The 14,115-nt window shown below is 47.0% G+C and overlaps 1 protein-coding gene across 2 annotated transcripts; it reads right to left on the reverse strand.

Moving 5' to 3' along the window:
* Positions 1-172: 172 nt before the first annotated feature.
* col1a1b (collagen, type I, alpha 1b) lies at positions 173-13,544 on the reverse strand. Of its 2 annotated transcripts, XM_003961010.3 has the most exons (51): positions 13,317-13,544; positions 11,938-12,132; positions 11,443-11,468; positions 11,265-11,282; positions 10,600-10,701; positions 10,437-10,508; positions 10,306-10,350; positions 10,122-10,175; positions 9,951-10,004; positions 9,778-9,831; positions 9,636-9,689; positions 9,489-9,542; positions 9,355-9,399; positions 9,213-9,266; positions 9,086-9,130; positions 8,942-8,995; positions 8,290-8,388; positions 8,151-8,195; positions 7,950-8,048; positions 7,809-7,862; positions 7,620-7,727; positions 7,328-7,381; positions 7,134-7,232; positions 6,995-7,048; positions 6,804-6,902; positions 6,614-6,667; positions 6,456-6,509; positions 6,315-6,368; positions 6,168-6,221; positions 6,017-6,061; positions 5,830-5,928; positions 5,555-5,662; positions 5,359-5,466; positions 4,850-4,903; positions 4,670-4,723; positions 4,473-4,580; positions 4,324-4,377; positions 4,182-4,235; positions 3,939-4,100; positions 3,738-3,845; positions 3,543-3,650; positions 3,375-3,428; positions 3,144-3,251; positions 3,010-3,063; positions 2,824-2,931; positions 2,643-2,696; positions 2,447-2,554; positions 1,940-2,222; positions 1,663-1,853; positions 1,332-1,574; positions 173-1,240 (listed from the first exon to the last, which is right to left on the reverse strand). In XM_003961010.3, the coding sequence occupies exons 1-51, from the start codon at positions 13,396-13,398 to the stop codon at positions 1,094-1,096; spliced, it is 4,347 nt and encodes a 1,448-aa protein (XP_003961059.2). In that variant the 5' UTR covers positions 13,399-13,544; the 3' UTR covers positions 173-1,093. The 2 variants fall into 2 exon arrangements, with proteins under 2 accessions (XP_003961059.2, XP_029701600.1); XM_029845740.1 differs by lacking the exon at positions 2,824-2,931.
* Positions 13,545-14,115: the final 571 nt, after the last annotated feature.

A 14,115-nucleotide genomic window follows, 5' to 3' on the forward strand; every position in this document is an offset into this window, starting at 1 on the left:
AATAATTAAAAACATCTCAATTTATTATACATGTACAAAATAAGTACAGAATCTCTCTTCTAAACCATGGAAAGTGGGTCTGCTTCAAATTCTTTTTTAAGAAACCCTTTGCGTAAGACATCTACAAACAACATAAACAACAGGATGGGAGATGTGTGCTGTTTCGTTATAATTTTTTTTTTTTTTGAAGTGAAGAGACGTATTCCACAGGGGCAAAACAGAAGCATTAACACTCAACACACGGGTAGGGCTATTGAACCAGAGCCACTTGCTTTTATCTACAAAAACACGGTTGCATGCATTACATGTGCAGTGATCACTTTCTCCGAGCTGAAGGAAACGATCGCACCGCGTGGAAAACAAGACAATGAGTCAATTTTGTAGCACCAAAGATCTGCAGGCATTAGTGGCAATCATTACAGTATGATAGTGAGAGGCTCACCATCAAACACCAGTAATTGGATCTCATTGTTTTGTCAATAGCACCTTTGAATGTTGTCGATTTCCCACAATAGACTTGTGTAAAATAAACCCTTTTCATTTAAGAAAAAAAAATTTTTTTTGGTGACTTCTTGTTATGAGGTAGCCATCTACATATTGCCATTAAGGTGAAGCTTCTTTCTATGTTGCTGTTCTCTGAGCAAACCTTCTATTGTTTCCCATTCATTTAGAACAAGAAGACACTTCACACTTTTTACAATTTATTTAACACCAGGAAAATGGTACATATCATTTGTTGTTTTCAATGTCCTTCCGCAGTGGTAGAAAATGGCAAAGTCACCTGTGCTGAATTGTGGATCTCTTTCTTTTTTTTCCCTAAATTTCCAGGGGGAAATTTTACACAAGCATATATTATTTTCTTGTTGCCAGTGGAAACAATAGTTTCTTTTTAAAGTGTCCTGGTTGGATTTTTTTTTTTTTTTTTGTGATAGCAGTCCCAAAAAAATGGTTGGAACACCGTCTTCGGAGGAGTGGTTTTAAGCATGTGGACCAATGTCAGCCAAATGAGTTTGAAAATGCAAAGGAAAAAAGGTTTTAGAGATGACTGCTAGAAAAAAAAAACAACAACGTCATGTCCATATTTCTTTCATTTTTACAAGAAGCAGACAGGGCCAACTTCAACGCCAAACTCCTGATCAGGTGCACCAACATCCATAGGAGCAATGTCAATGATGGGCAGGCGGGATGTTTTAGATGTCTTGTAGTCGATGACTGTCTTGCCCCATGAGCCAGTGTGTGACTGTAGGAACAGAAATGAGACTCGTTTAACAACATGGGGACTAAACTCTCGGCTGGCCGAATCCTGATTTGCAAGTGTGGAGAAAACTCACCGTGCAGCCGTCCTCGCTGACGCTGTATGTGAAGCGGCTGTTGCCCTCGGCTCTGATCTCGACGTCGTTGGATCCCTGGAGCAGCAGGGCCTTCTTCAGGTTTCCGGTGGTGGAGTCCATGTAGGCGATGCTGTTCTTGCAGTGGTATGTGATGTTCTGAGAGGCCTGGTTGCTCATCAGGCGCATGAAGGTCATCTGGATGTTGACATCGTCGGAATCAGCTCCAGCCATGCCGTACTGGAACTGTAACGGTGGGGAAAGGAGAACCGCACTTGAGCAAACGTCTGTGGAGTCAGGAGGCCGGTTTTAGTCTGTTTTTCGGACTTCTCACCTGGAATCCACCGGTCATGGACTCGCTGAACCAGACGTGCTTCTTCTCTTTCATGTTCTTGCTGAGGTACCAGTTCTTCATGGGGATGCTAGAGTCGCTGGGGTAGATGCAAGTCTCGCCGGTCTCCATGTTGCAGTGGACCTTGATGGCATCCAGAGTAGATCCCTGGTTGGGGTCGACCCAGTACATTCCTGAAAGAGAACAATATAAATCAGCCCAAACCAGCACAATTTTTGTCTTTGTTGCAGTAAGTCTGATATATTCAGGGTCCACTCACCGCTCTTCCACTCAGGGTGGCACATCCTCAGGTCGCGGCACATGCGAGCGGGGCTCTTCTGGGTACCGTCGGGGCTGCGGATCTTCTCGACCTTCTGAGTCAGGGTCTTGAGGGTGGTGTCAACCTCCATGTCACGGTCGTGCATCATGTTGGGGTCGTCAGCGCGGTAGTAGCCTCCACGGAGGGGATCGGGAGCCTTCTCCTGAATAGGCTGGCTGATGAAGTCGAATCCACCACCGGGAGCTCCAGGGGGTCCAGGGAGTCCGGGAGGTCCAGGGGGACCCTGGAGCAGAGGAGGGGTTTACCAACTGTACGTACATTTAAGGTGTCTAACAAAAAATCTGTTCTGTCTGTTAGGAAAATAATAAATAAATATAATTTCATTTTGAAAACTGCACACAAAATGTTAAAAAATCTGCTGCAAATTCTCAAGTTTTCTGTTTTCACTGATTATTTGCACAAAAGTGAGGACTCTCAATTCAAATTATTCAAAGAATTGTAACTTACAGCAGCGCCCATCTCTCCGTTGCGACCACGAGGTCCAGGGGGTCCCATAACTCCAGGCAGACCGTTCATGCCATCCTTACCAGGAGAACCACTGGATCCAGCAGGTCCCTACAGTGCAAGATCACAAGTCATTTTTAATACATGTGATTCTGGTCAATGTGAATGTTCTGACTATCTGGTATTTAGATGGACATACTCTAGGTCCAGCAGGTCCAGAGGCGCCAGCAGGTCCTCTCTCTCCATGGGAACCCTACAGGCAGACCAAAATGTATTTTACAATTACTACACGCTAAAGAAAAAATATGTTTCAATACGGCTTCGTAGTCATCTACAAATATTTGTACTTTATTTTGAACCATTTTGAAAGAGCTACTTACAGCAGGTCCGGGCAGACCGCTCATGCCAGAGAATCCTCTGTGTCCCTTGTGTCCTCTCTCTCCAGCCTCACCAGCCTCTCCTCTGTCTCCCTTAGCTCCAGCAGGACCCTGGGTAGAGATAATAGTATTTCAGCCTCCTTCGTTCTGCAGTAATATGTCAAAATCATGTTTATATAGCGAACATACAGCAGGTCCACGGACACCAGCAGGACCAGATGGGCCAGCAGGACCAGCGGGACCCTGAGGATACAACAGATAACACAATCAGAGGTTTTCTGGAATATTAACAGACTTTATTTTAATACATGAAGGTCACTTACGGCCTCTCCACGGTCACCAGTCTTTCCAGAGGGGCCAACAGCTCCAGGGGCTCCAGGAGCACCAGGGGGTCCAGGAGGTCCAGCAACACCACTCTCACCACGGTCTCCCTATAGGAGGAAAATTTAATTGAGTTTAAACAGCTTCAATTGAAGGTCTACTTCGTGGACTACACATGAAAGGATCCGTACAAAAAACAACAGTAAATATTCTGGTACATGTATGAGTGTTACCTTGGGGCCAGGAGATCCATCGCGGCCAGGGGCACCATCGTGACCACTTGATCCCTGCAAAGAGCAGTGAAGAGGGTCAAAGACAATCACAGGTTCACTACAAGGAAGTCATTCTACAGATACATAATGTGACCACCAACGATCACCAAAGTGGCGGAGGCCTCATACCTCACGACCAGGCTCTCCGGGGGCACCGCTCAGTCCAGGGGGTCCAGCAGGTCCAGGGGGTCCACGCTCACCAACAGGTCCAGAAGATCCCTGCTTTCCAGGCTCACCCTAAAGAATGAAATAGAGAGGTCAACTCTTTGCATGAAGACAGAATAAAATTTTTATCATCCCCATCGACTCTCTGTGTATACTCACAGCTGGTCCAGCCAGACCAGGGAATCCACGCTCTCCACGCTGACCTGGGATACCTACGGTACCGCGCTGTCCACCAATACCTTGGGGTCCAGAGATACCAGCAGGGCCCTGGGCAAGATGACACAGCAGATGTTTGGTACATGAATGCAACGGAAGAGATCATTCCAGTGCAAATGATGCAAAATCAAAGTGGGCACTCACAGGTGCACCATCAGCACCAGGAGATCCCTTCTCTCCAGAAGGTCCGGGGGCACCAACGGCACCAGCCTCACCGGGGCGACCGGCAGGACCAGTCTCACCACGAGCTCCTCTTGCGCCATCTTTGCCGACGGCTCCAATGGGTCCAGGGGGTCCAGCAACTCCCTGCACAGAGAATCAGAGACATTTTGTTTGCTGAAGGATGGGAAAGCAACCTAGAGGTCATGGGTTTGAACTGAAACCTACAGCTGGGCCTGGGGGTCCAACTCTGCCAGCAGGTCCAGGGAAACCAGTAGCACCCTACAACCAATGACAGAAACAAAACTTTACAGAACTCTACCAATGTCTTGCAATTTTTACAGTCCTCATGTGATGATAGAACACTTACAGGAGCTCCAGCACCACCAGTAGCACCTTTGGGTCCAGAAGGACCAGCGGGGCCCTGTTGACAAAAAAAATGATGAATAAAAATGGAGGTACAGAGATTTATTTTTGATACACTGTGATAAATGTTTCCTAACGTGTTTTACAACTGACCTGAGGACCAGAGGAACCAGCAGGTCCAGTGGTTCCAGGGGGACCAGCATCTCCCTTGGGTCCAGTTTCACCACTCTCTCCCTTGGCACCAGGCTGACCATCAGCACCCTTAAATTGGTGTGCAAGAGACGGAACAGTTCAGTGCATCTTGCTTTACCATCACGCAGGCTTGTTTGAAAACAAGAAGAGATTCTTACAGGAGGTCCAGCAAAGCCAGCATGTCCAGCAGGTCCAGCCTCTCCACGATCACCCTGTTAAAGCAAAGCGAACCACTGAAATTTACCAGCCACATCCTGGATAGGATGTCATCTACAGAAGAACAAAGGTATTCTGAAAGTGACAAAGCAACTATGACAAAAGATATTGAAAGAACTTACAGGGGCACCACGAGGACCAGTGGGTCCAGCAACTCCAACGGGGCCAGGCTCACCCTGAAAGCAAACAAAAGGTTAGTTCGGTGTAGACACAAAAGAAAAGGGTGCTGTGAAGCTGAAACTTGAAGCAAGAAAAACCAACAAGGAATCAATTGATAGCAGAAAACAACTTATTGCGGTCTTATTTTTGACCCAGCGGTCTCAAGACAAGAGGCAGAAATACACCCTGGAGGGGTTCTCCAACACATAATCTAGTCTCAAACACACACAAACCGAGGGCTAATTTAGAGTCTCCAATGAACCCAAAGTGGATGTTTTTAGACTTTAGCAAGAAACTGAAGAACCTGGGGGAAACAGATGGAGAATGTCTAAACTTCACAGGGAAAGGCTGCTACAGACTCTTCTTGCTATAACTGTGCTGCCGTAGATCACATTTTAAACATGTCATATTTTGAGTGGTGGTGCTGTTAGAACCAGCATTGCTTATTTTTGTAGTCCCAGTGGACACTCACCTTCTCACCCTGAGCACCAGAGGGTCCAGGGGCTCCCATAGGACCAGTCATACCACGGCTGCCGTCTTTACCAGCTGCACCATCACCTCCCTTACCACCGGCCTCTCCCTAAATAGAAAAGATAATTTTAGGCTGAATGGTGATTGGGATGAGTAAAGTTGAATCGGGAGCCATATTGGACCGGTGGAATACTTACTCTCTCTCCCTTTGCACCGGGAAGACCAGCTGCTCCACGCTCACCAGGCATACCCTGCATTCCAGGGCCTCCGGCACTACCGGGGTTACCAGCGGCACCAGGCTCTCCCTGCGCACAAGTGGAAATAATCACATTAATGTCCACTGCATGAGACCAATCACTCCCTTACGTGTTGTGACCCAAAAGTCTCTTTGTGGTAAAGCATTGCATAAAAACCTTTGAAATCTATGGTGAATTTCAGTTTCCACTGTTTGCTGGGAGATGAACGAACATACCTTGGGTCCATCGTTGCCAGAGGGGCCAGGAGATCCACGGGGTCCAGTTGGGCCAGCAGGACCAGGAGCACCACGCTCACCAGGGAAACCTCTGTCTCCCTATCATTGAGGAGAAATGCATCAATCATTATTATTAATACCTACAGAAGTGCTGTGAATGGGAAATATAAAAGCAAAAGACACTCACTCTTGGTCCAGATGGTCCAGGGGATCCAACCTCACCAGCAACACCCTGAATTATAAAAACAAAAGTGAAGTGGTTACCACAGACATAACTCGTAAACATACCAACATTGAGTTATATTAAAAGGATTTGACAAGGTGCTGCAATTCTTTACCTGCTCACCAGGCTTGCCAGTCTCACCAGTAGCACCTTGGGGTCCAGGGAGACCCTGCATATCAAAGCAAGGAGAAGATCACATGATCAACATGTGGAAAAATCCAAGAAAATTTAGGATAACACAATCATCACTCCTAAGGCTTGCCTGGAATCCAGGAGGTCCAGCAGGTCCTTGCTCTCCCTTCTCTCCTGCGGGTCCCTAAACAGGAAGAGACAAAAGCCAATTCAAACAATGTCTAATCCTCCCCCTCACAAAATGCTAACTTGATGCTAATGTGATACATACAGCAACACCAGCAGGTCCGGGAGCACCAGCATCTCCATCCTTACCAGGAGCACCCTATGCACAAAAGCAAACCACTCAACAACTATTTACTACATGTTTGATATAAATAAAAGCCCAATATACAGAAAAATGAGTACTATTATGAAACCAATACTCACAACAGCGCCAGCAACACCAACGGCACCTCTCTCACCAACCTTACCGGGCTCACCCTGCCAAGAAAGCACATGGAAAATGTTGATCCTTCATTTGAAGTAGGGCAGCGGGTATCTAAACAATTCTGAATTACTATTCAAATACAAACGTTATCTTGGCATTTTGGACAAAATGAATGGGTTTATTGCTCACAGCAGTGCCCTTAGGTCCAGGGAATCCCATGACTCCAGGCTGTCCTCTGGCTCCACCAGATCCAGGAGGTCCAGAGCGTCCATCTTGTCCAGGGACACCCTACAATCATGAGAGAAGAAGAGAAAATTGTTGTAACTCAGACTAGTTAGATCTCATAACCGAACATTATCGTCTGTGGGAACGCAACTTACAGCAGGTCCAGCTTTTCCGTCGGGGCCAGCGCTACCAGGGCTACCAGTCACACCCTGGAGAAGAAAGATTAAGTCAATGCACACATCACCTCCATCACCAAAAGGTTACCCTTGAAAAGAAATATGTTGCATAACCCACCTTGGATCCAGGTGCACCAGGAGCGCCAGGGTTTCCAGACTCACCGGTAGCTCCCTGAGCTCCAGCTGGGCCAGGGGAACCACGCTCACCAGGGGCACCCTGTCAAACAAGATAAGAGGATCCAGATAAAAAATACCACTCATAAAGCGGTACAATCGATTTTAACCTCTCGTATCAATAAATTTTTTACTCACCTTGCCACCAGCAGCTCCATCACCACCAGGGAAACCACGACCACCAGGGGCACCCTAGTGCAGAGGCAGACACAACAATACTCAGAAACTGTGGTGTGGGTACCCAAACCTCAGGGCTAAATCCCCCTGGGAATAGTGCATACTTGAACTTTGCAGAAGGCATTGCAGATATATAATACTCCTGGGGCATCAAGTGTTAGCATTAGCCTTAGCATGGACACTTAGCTGCTACATGTAGCGGTTCAATTTATAGTATCAAGCAGGGGATGAAGTCACAGAGAAGCTAACATACACGCTCTCCAGGGGGTCCACGGGGTCCACCACCACCAGGCTCTCCACGGGGTCCTCTCTTTCCTTCCTCACCAGAAGGTCCAGCGAGTCCCTGAACTCCAACAGGGCCCTGGGAAAAGAAGTTAAATCATTATAAACACTCCATTGTCCTAATCATATAGATTGCTAAATGAAGTATTTTGAAACTTACAGGCTCTCCCTTGACACCAGGCTCTCCCTTGGGACCGGAGGGACCAGGGTCACCCTGTTGGCAGAAACAGGTTTATTTTAATTTGATTGCCAGAAGAATGAGCACCGATACTCACAGCTAAACAGTCACTCATCTACTCACATTGTTACCCTTGGGACCAGGAGCACCGACGGCACCCTGAGCTCCAGCAGGACCACGGCTACCAGGGAAACCAGGAGAACCAGCAATACCAGCAGCACCCTGTTGGAGAGAGGAGGAGGAAGAAAAGCAGGGAAGGTTTTCAGAACAATTCATGTGCAGATTTCAAGAAGAATAAAAGTGACCCATGGGTGGAATACCTACAGGAGCTCCCTTAGCACCAGGAGAGCCATCAGATCCAGGGACACCCTGTTGAGAAAAATGCAATGTTCAAAATCCATAGTTACAGGTGAAAACATGCAAATCTGGTTTGTAAGCACAGAAATGTCCAGTATCTACTCACAGCAGCTCCAGCAGCTCCAGCGGGTCCTGGGTTACCAGGCTCACCGCGGGATCCTGCAGGTCCATCACTACCACGGCCTCCCTGGGGGCCAGTCTCTCCCTGCAGGAGGAAAGTAGCAGCACGTCAGGGGGGGCTGAATATTGTAGCATATTTATGAGTCAAAAAAATGTCATAAACAGTTTCCAGTTTCTGAAACAACACATTAATGAAATGGAGTTTTTTTGCTGGGTACTGGGAGGGGGGTGGGGGATACTGGTGTCATTGGGGAGGGGGGGGGGGGGGGTCGTCTGGCCTCTGGTGGCTGCAGTGATTCATTGTCATTTTGGCGCTGACAAATAGGATCAATAATCAAAGACATTTGAAAACTTAAAACACGTTTGTAGACAAATCCAGTTGGTTCATTGTTGAATTTTCATCCTGCTTGTAAATTTGCTTTAGTTAATAGTTAAAAACGAAAACCTCACAGCATCATCATCATTTAACTTATTATTGATGGTGGCTTTTTCGTGTTGCTGCCATTTTTATATATTCACAAATAATTACTTTTGCTATTACTCCTATTTCAAATGTTAACTATTTATTGGTGGTCCATAAGAAATATAATGGAATGCTTTTCATTTTGGGAAATAGAATAATGCACTGGGGTGTTTACCTTAGCACCAGCACCACCGGGGAATCCAGGGGGGCCAGAAGGTCCAGTAGGTCCCTAAATAACACAGACACCGTTATAGCTGTGCAGTTTTGCTCCACTAGAGAAAGAAGCATCAATAGTCCTAAAAAGGTGTGATGAACTTACAGGGGGTCCAGAGGGGCCGGAGTTGCCATCGTTACCACGGGCGCCCTGCAAAAGAGGGGGGGAGGTTAAAGCACTGAGCGTGGATTAGTAACAGTCAAGGTTTGAAGAAGTGCACGGCGGTTCTTACAGAGGGGCCAGGAGCTCCAGGGCGGCCTCTCTCACCAGGAAGACCACGAGCACCCTACCAAGACCACGGAAAACCACTCTTAGTTCTGGCGCTTTTAGATATTGTTGCTTGCTGGTGAACAGATGGAGACACTAAAACATACCATAGATCCAGGGATGCCGTTCTCCCCGGAGATACCAGGCTCTCCCTGGGAACAGAGAGAGAGTTAAGGTGCTGCAGACTGGTTTGTGTGGGTTTTGGTGAGACAGACTGGTGCAGAGTGTTATGCTCTTCTACCTTGGGACCAGCTGGTCCGCTGTCTCCCTTAGCTCCATCCAGACCGCTGAATCCCTGCACACAAAATCAATCAGTATCCCGGGGTCGTCAACAGCAACAGGGGGAAACGCCAAATTCTGCCACCTAAAAAGATCCCCCCAGACTCACTCTGTGTCCCTTGATGCCGGGCAGTCCGGCGGTTCCGGGGATTCCGCGAGCTCCCTGGAAGAAAACAGGAGATCAACGTCAGTCGGGTTTGCAGGAGTTTCAGTTGGACTTTCTTAGAAGATGCAGAGGAGCGGTCACTCACCGGGGTACCAGCAACTCCACGCTCACCTGGGCGACCAGACTTGCCGGCCTCACCCTATTTCAGACGAAGGCAAATCATAAAGTGACATCACACAGGAAAAAACTCAAAGATTTTATTAGAATTAACTCAATCCCCTATTAAAAAGGAAGTGTGGTGATCAGTGAATTTCTTACATCATCTCCGTTCTTTCCAGGGGGGCCAGAGGGACCACGAGGACCCATGGGACCCTAACAAAACCAAAACAGCTCTTTAGATTGAGATTTTTTGTCAGTGGGTTAAGAGAACAGGAAGTGGAACAGAGAGTAAATGAAGAACAACCCAAAAGAATTCAAAATAATACTCACAGGAGATCCGGGCTCACCAGGCTCTCCAGCGGGTCCAGTGAAACCCTGAGGACCCTGGTGGACAATACAGAAAGGCACAGATTAACATGACATCGTGTTTGGTGTTTCATCGTCTTCTATCTGTGACACAAAACATCAACTTTTAATCATTTCAAAAAAGAAGAGGGAATTTTGTCCAACTTACAGAAGATCCAGGGGGTCCAGGAGAACCACGAGAACCCATGGGACCCTGTTGATGGTGGTAAGAAACAGGTCAAGAGTCTGTAAGGGAACACGGTCATCTCAGCATGCTCAGTGACAATGATGGGATGTTACCATTGGGCCGGGAATGGCAGGGCCTCCGCCAGATTTAGTGTGGTCTACATAGCCCATTTGAGGAGAGAAGTTCTGTGGGAGGAAGGATGAAGGATTAGAGTTACGGCATTTTGGACAAATCATCCAGGCTTCTCTGGTTTGCTGAGGAAAATAATGAACTTACTCCGCCAAGGCCAGGGGGGCCAGGGGGTCCAGGTGGGCCGGCAGGTCCAGGCCGTCCATCAAGTCCATCTCTGCCAGGGGGACCAGCGGGACCAGTGGGGCCCTGTGGAGTCGAGGAGGACGCAATGCTGTTATTTTAAAGCAGTGATGCTACAGCCGCAGAGCAAACCTGATTTCAACAAATATGCTGGAAAATAAACAAGATCAGCTTCTTTTGTTTATTATTGTCTTCGTATCTTCTATTTTTATTTCTGTTAAAATTAGTTAATTGATATCTCCAACAACAGACCAAACGAAATGACTTAACCTTTGTCCTGTTGATGATCTGCCAACTTCTGACCTAATTATCAATAATTAGCATTAGCTGTGTCAACGTAGCTTTAACGTGTACTTTTAAGGTCCCAATCACCAAAATAATCAGTATTGTACATGTGTCTTAGTGGGTGACTGGTGGTTCAGACAGTGGCAGCTATAGCTACATGCTAACGTTAGAACTGGGTCACCAAAACTATGACACGTTCTGATAGGATAAAACTCATCTCTTGTGTGTGTGGGGGGGTGTTGCTGGAGAAAGTATGTTCTTGTCTGCATTTATCTTATCCACTACATCCTAAAAGGCCTCACATGCATAAAGAAGAAAACAAGTGAGTTAGTGAGTCAGCCCACCTTCTCGCCCATTGTTTGCTGTGGATGGATGGGAAAAAATGGAAGTTAGGGCATATTGTGAATTTCTGTGCATTGTATAGAATACATATGTGCAAAAAAACAAAACAGGATAACACCAAGATGGAAAATATCCCATCTACTAAAATATGTTCTAAGAGAAAATGAAAGGGCAATGTACCTCCTCATCTACTGGACTCTGGGTACCTACAGAAGCAGTGAAAAAGAAGGAAAATGTCAACACCTAGTGGACATAAACTGAGACGCATGGTCATAAATCTGGGACATTTGTGGGATTAAAGGCACTTGGGACAGGTCTGACTGATGCTTTCAAATAAAACTAGATTTAAAAGCAAATTGAACCAATCTGCACAGCATCTGCCGTGAAATGATCGCGAGGTGTGCAGGTCTGATGCACCCTTGCAGTGCCGTGCCAAGAGCCGGTATAATCCATCGATTATGGAAATGTAAACGAGATGGGCAAAAGGTAAATCCAAAATGATTATTTTCTCTCCTAAAATCCTCTTGCGGGCAGGCAGGCATAGCGCCCTTAGGTCCATTCATGGCCAGTGAGGCGCGGATGGTCAGAAAAGAGGTGGGTGGCACTAGGTGGCGCCTCAAGCCTAAGAAAACCGCAAAAGCGGGTGAAGGGTGAAGAGAAGGAGGTCGGAGGTACCCTCAGCATCTGGACAGATAGGGCAGCACTCTCCCTCTGGGATGATGGGGTCGGCGCACTCAGATGTGTCCTCACAGATCACCTCGTCGCACATGACGGTTCCACTGTCGCAGACGCAGATCTGGCAGGGCTCGGGTTTCCATACATCCTTGTCGTTGTACAACTGTCCCTCTAATGTGCAGCTGCCGAATGTGCCTGGCAGGAGAAAACAGCTGTCAGTCCGCTGGGTGTCAACTGTGCGTCCGACATGCATGAAATGCTGAGCAAAACTGCCAAATTCATGGTTGGAATGAGAAAAAGACAAAATAGGTTCTTGTAAAGTCGGAATAAACCGTGAAGAGCTGCACGAGCGAGTTCCTAAAAAACGTTTCCACTCAACTTTTGGATTGCAGAGGTTTTCTCAAGCTCTGTTTTTCTTGCAATCGTGACAGCTACAGCTGAGGTCTGCGCTGCTTTTGCCTTTTGGCTGTTTCATCCTGCAACGTTCTAACAGCATTTTGAAGGTTTATTCAAGTGAAGAAGTTATTTAATTAGAATTTGATTAATATTGGTCTGATATGAGTTATGTGAAGCTTTAGTATAACTCATTTGGATGACAGTGATTGCAAAAAGACACTGGACCTAATCAAATTTTGGGTTCATGGATGGGTGTGTGGTTGGGCCTTGGAGGTGGGGGGTGTGAATAAGGATGCGCGCTACCATTAGTCACCAGCAGGAGGCGCTGTTAACCGAAGAATCGAGCTATTCCGCACCCTTTGAGTGGCGATGAATTGATGTCTAGACTATTTTACTGTCGACGTCAGACAAAAGATTTTTTCCATTTGTGCTTTCACCCCCAAATAACCAGTTTTACGTAAAGTTAGTTGGGGGAAAATCGTTTTAATCACCCAGAACATTATTTAAAGCAAAAGTGATACCTCTAAATAACCTTAAACGAAGTTTGGCACTCCAACGGTGACTAGAATACTGTTTAAAAAGTTAGCAACTATTTTCCAAAGTAAGGGGGCTGCCCATAATCGTTTTAATGTCTGGACGGCGCAGCAGCCCCCTTTGAACCCAGCGTCCTCTGCGCATCTGACAAGACGCAGCTGGTCCTCTGAGGTCTGCGCACCAGCGCGCAGACGCACATCTGGCACATCGGTGATAGCAGCCAACAATACAGATTTATACATTCCTACACGCCTTTAAACCTCCAGAAAACCCAGGAAAAACTCCTCTTTGTGCAACAACAGTCAAAATCTGGCGCGCAGCCGGAATCGGTTATCCCTCAGAGGACGCGCTGTTCCAGCAAACCGCTCAGCATCCCAGCAGTCTCTGCCCATCCTGAGGGCGCCACAGCCCCAAAACAACTCAAATCAATGTTTGAAAGTGATACTTACTATCATCCTCGCCTTGACCTCTGACCAAAAGTACTGCTGCGCTGAGCAACAGCGCTAACCGAATATCCACAAAGCTGAACATGTCTAAATATTAGACATGTAGATTCTTTGCGGCTGGGGAATCCTCTTTTTCTCCTCAGACACCACTCATATACGGTAGGGTCCGGTCTGTGTATAACTCCAATCCAGACCCTAGCAGAAACTCCCTACTGCCTAAACAAATGAGTTAGGTTGGCTTTTATATGCCAAGAAAATTGGGGAGGTGCTGCGCGCACCAGATCGCTGGTGCATGTTCATGTCGGAGTCCCTCCTTCATCAGAGTGAGGGGAGGTCTTAAAACATGTCAAAATAGTTCACGTTTCAACTCAAACGTGGACGATGAGAACACTCTTCAGTTACACCACGGCTCTCTGCGCCGCACAGACATGTTTTATCATCTGGGTGTCCGTGGATTTCTGCTGGGGCGTTTTATCTTTTCAGCATGCAAACGCTGCGCGCCGAGCTGACTTTTACTCCTCGGGACGCTGGATGATCCTGACAGAGAAGACACGTTTGACACCGTGATCTTGAATTAATGTAGAGTCATTGAGGATCGGTTATGTCTGAGTAGCGCAGGAAGCATTTTCTGTGTTATGAAACGTGCCTGCTGGGACGACCAGTGCGCATTTTACGCACGGAGAGCGAATCAAACTGCACATTTGAGGTTCTCTAAGTGCGCGGAGTCTAGCCAGCACACTAATCGAGAGTAATTACAAGCTATACCTTGAAGTCTGAATGTACCATAATCACCACTCTTTGT

Source organism: Takifugu rubripes, chromosome 1, assembly GCF_901000725.2.
Source record: "Takifugu rubripes chromosome 1, fTakRub1.2, whole genome shotgun sequence".
NCBI classification, from domain to species: Eukaryota; Metazoa; Chordata; class Actinopteri; order Tetraodontiformes; family Tetraodontidae; genus Takifugu; species Takifugu rubripes.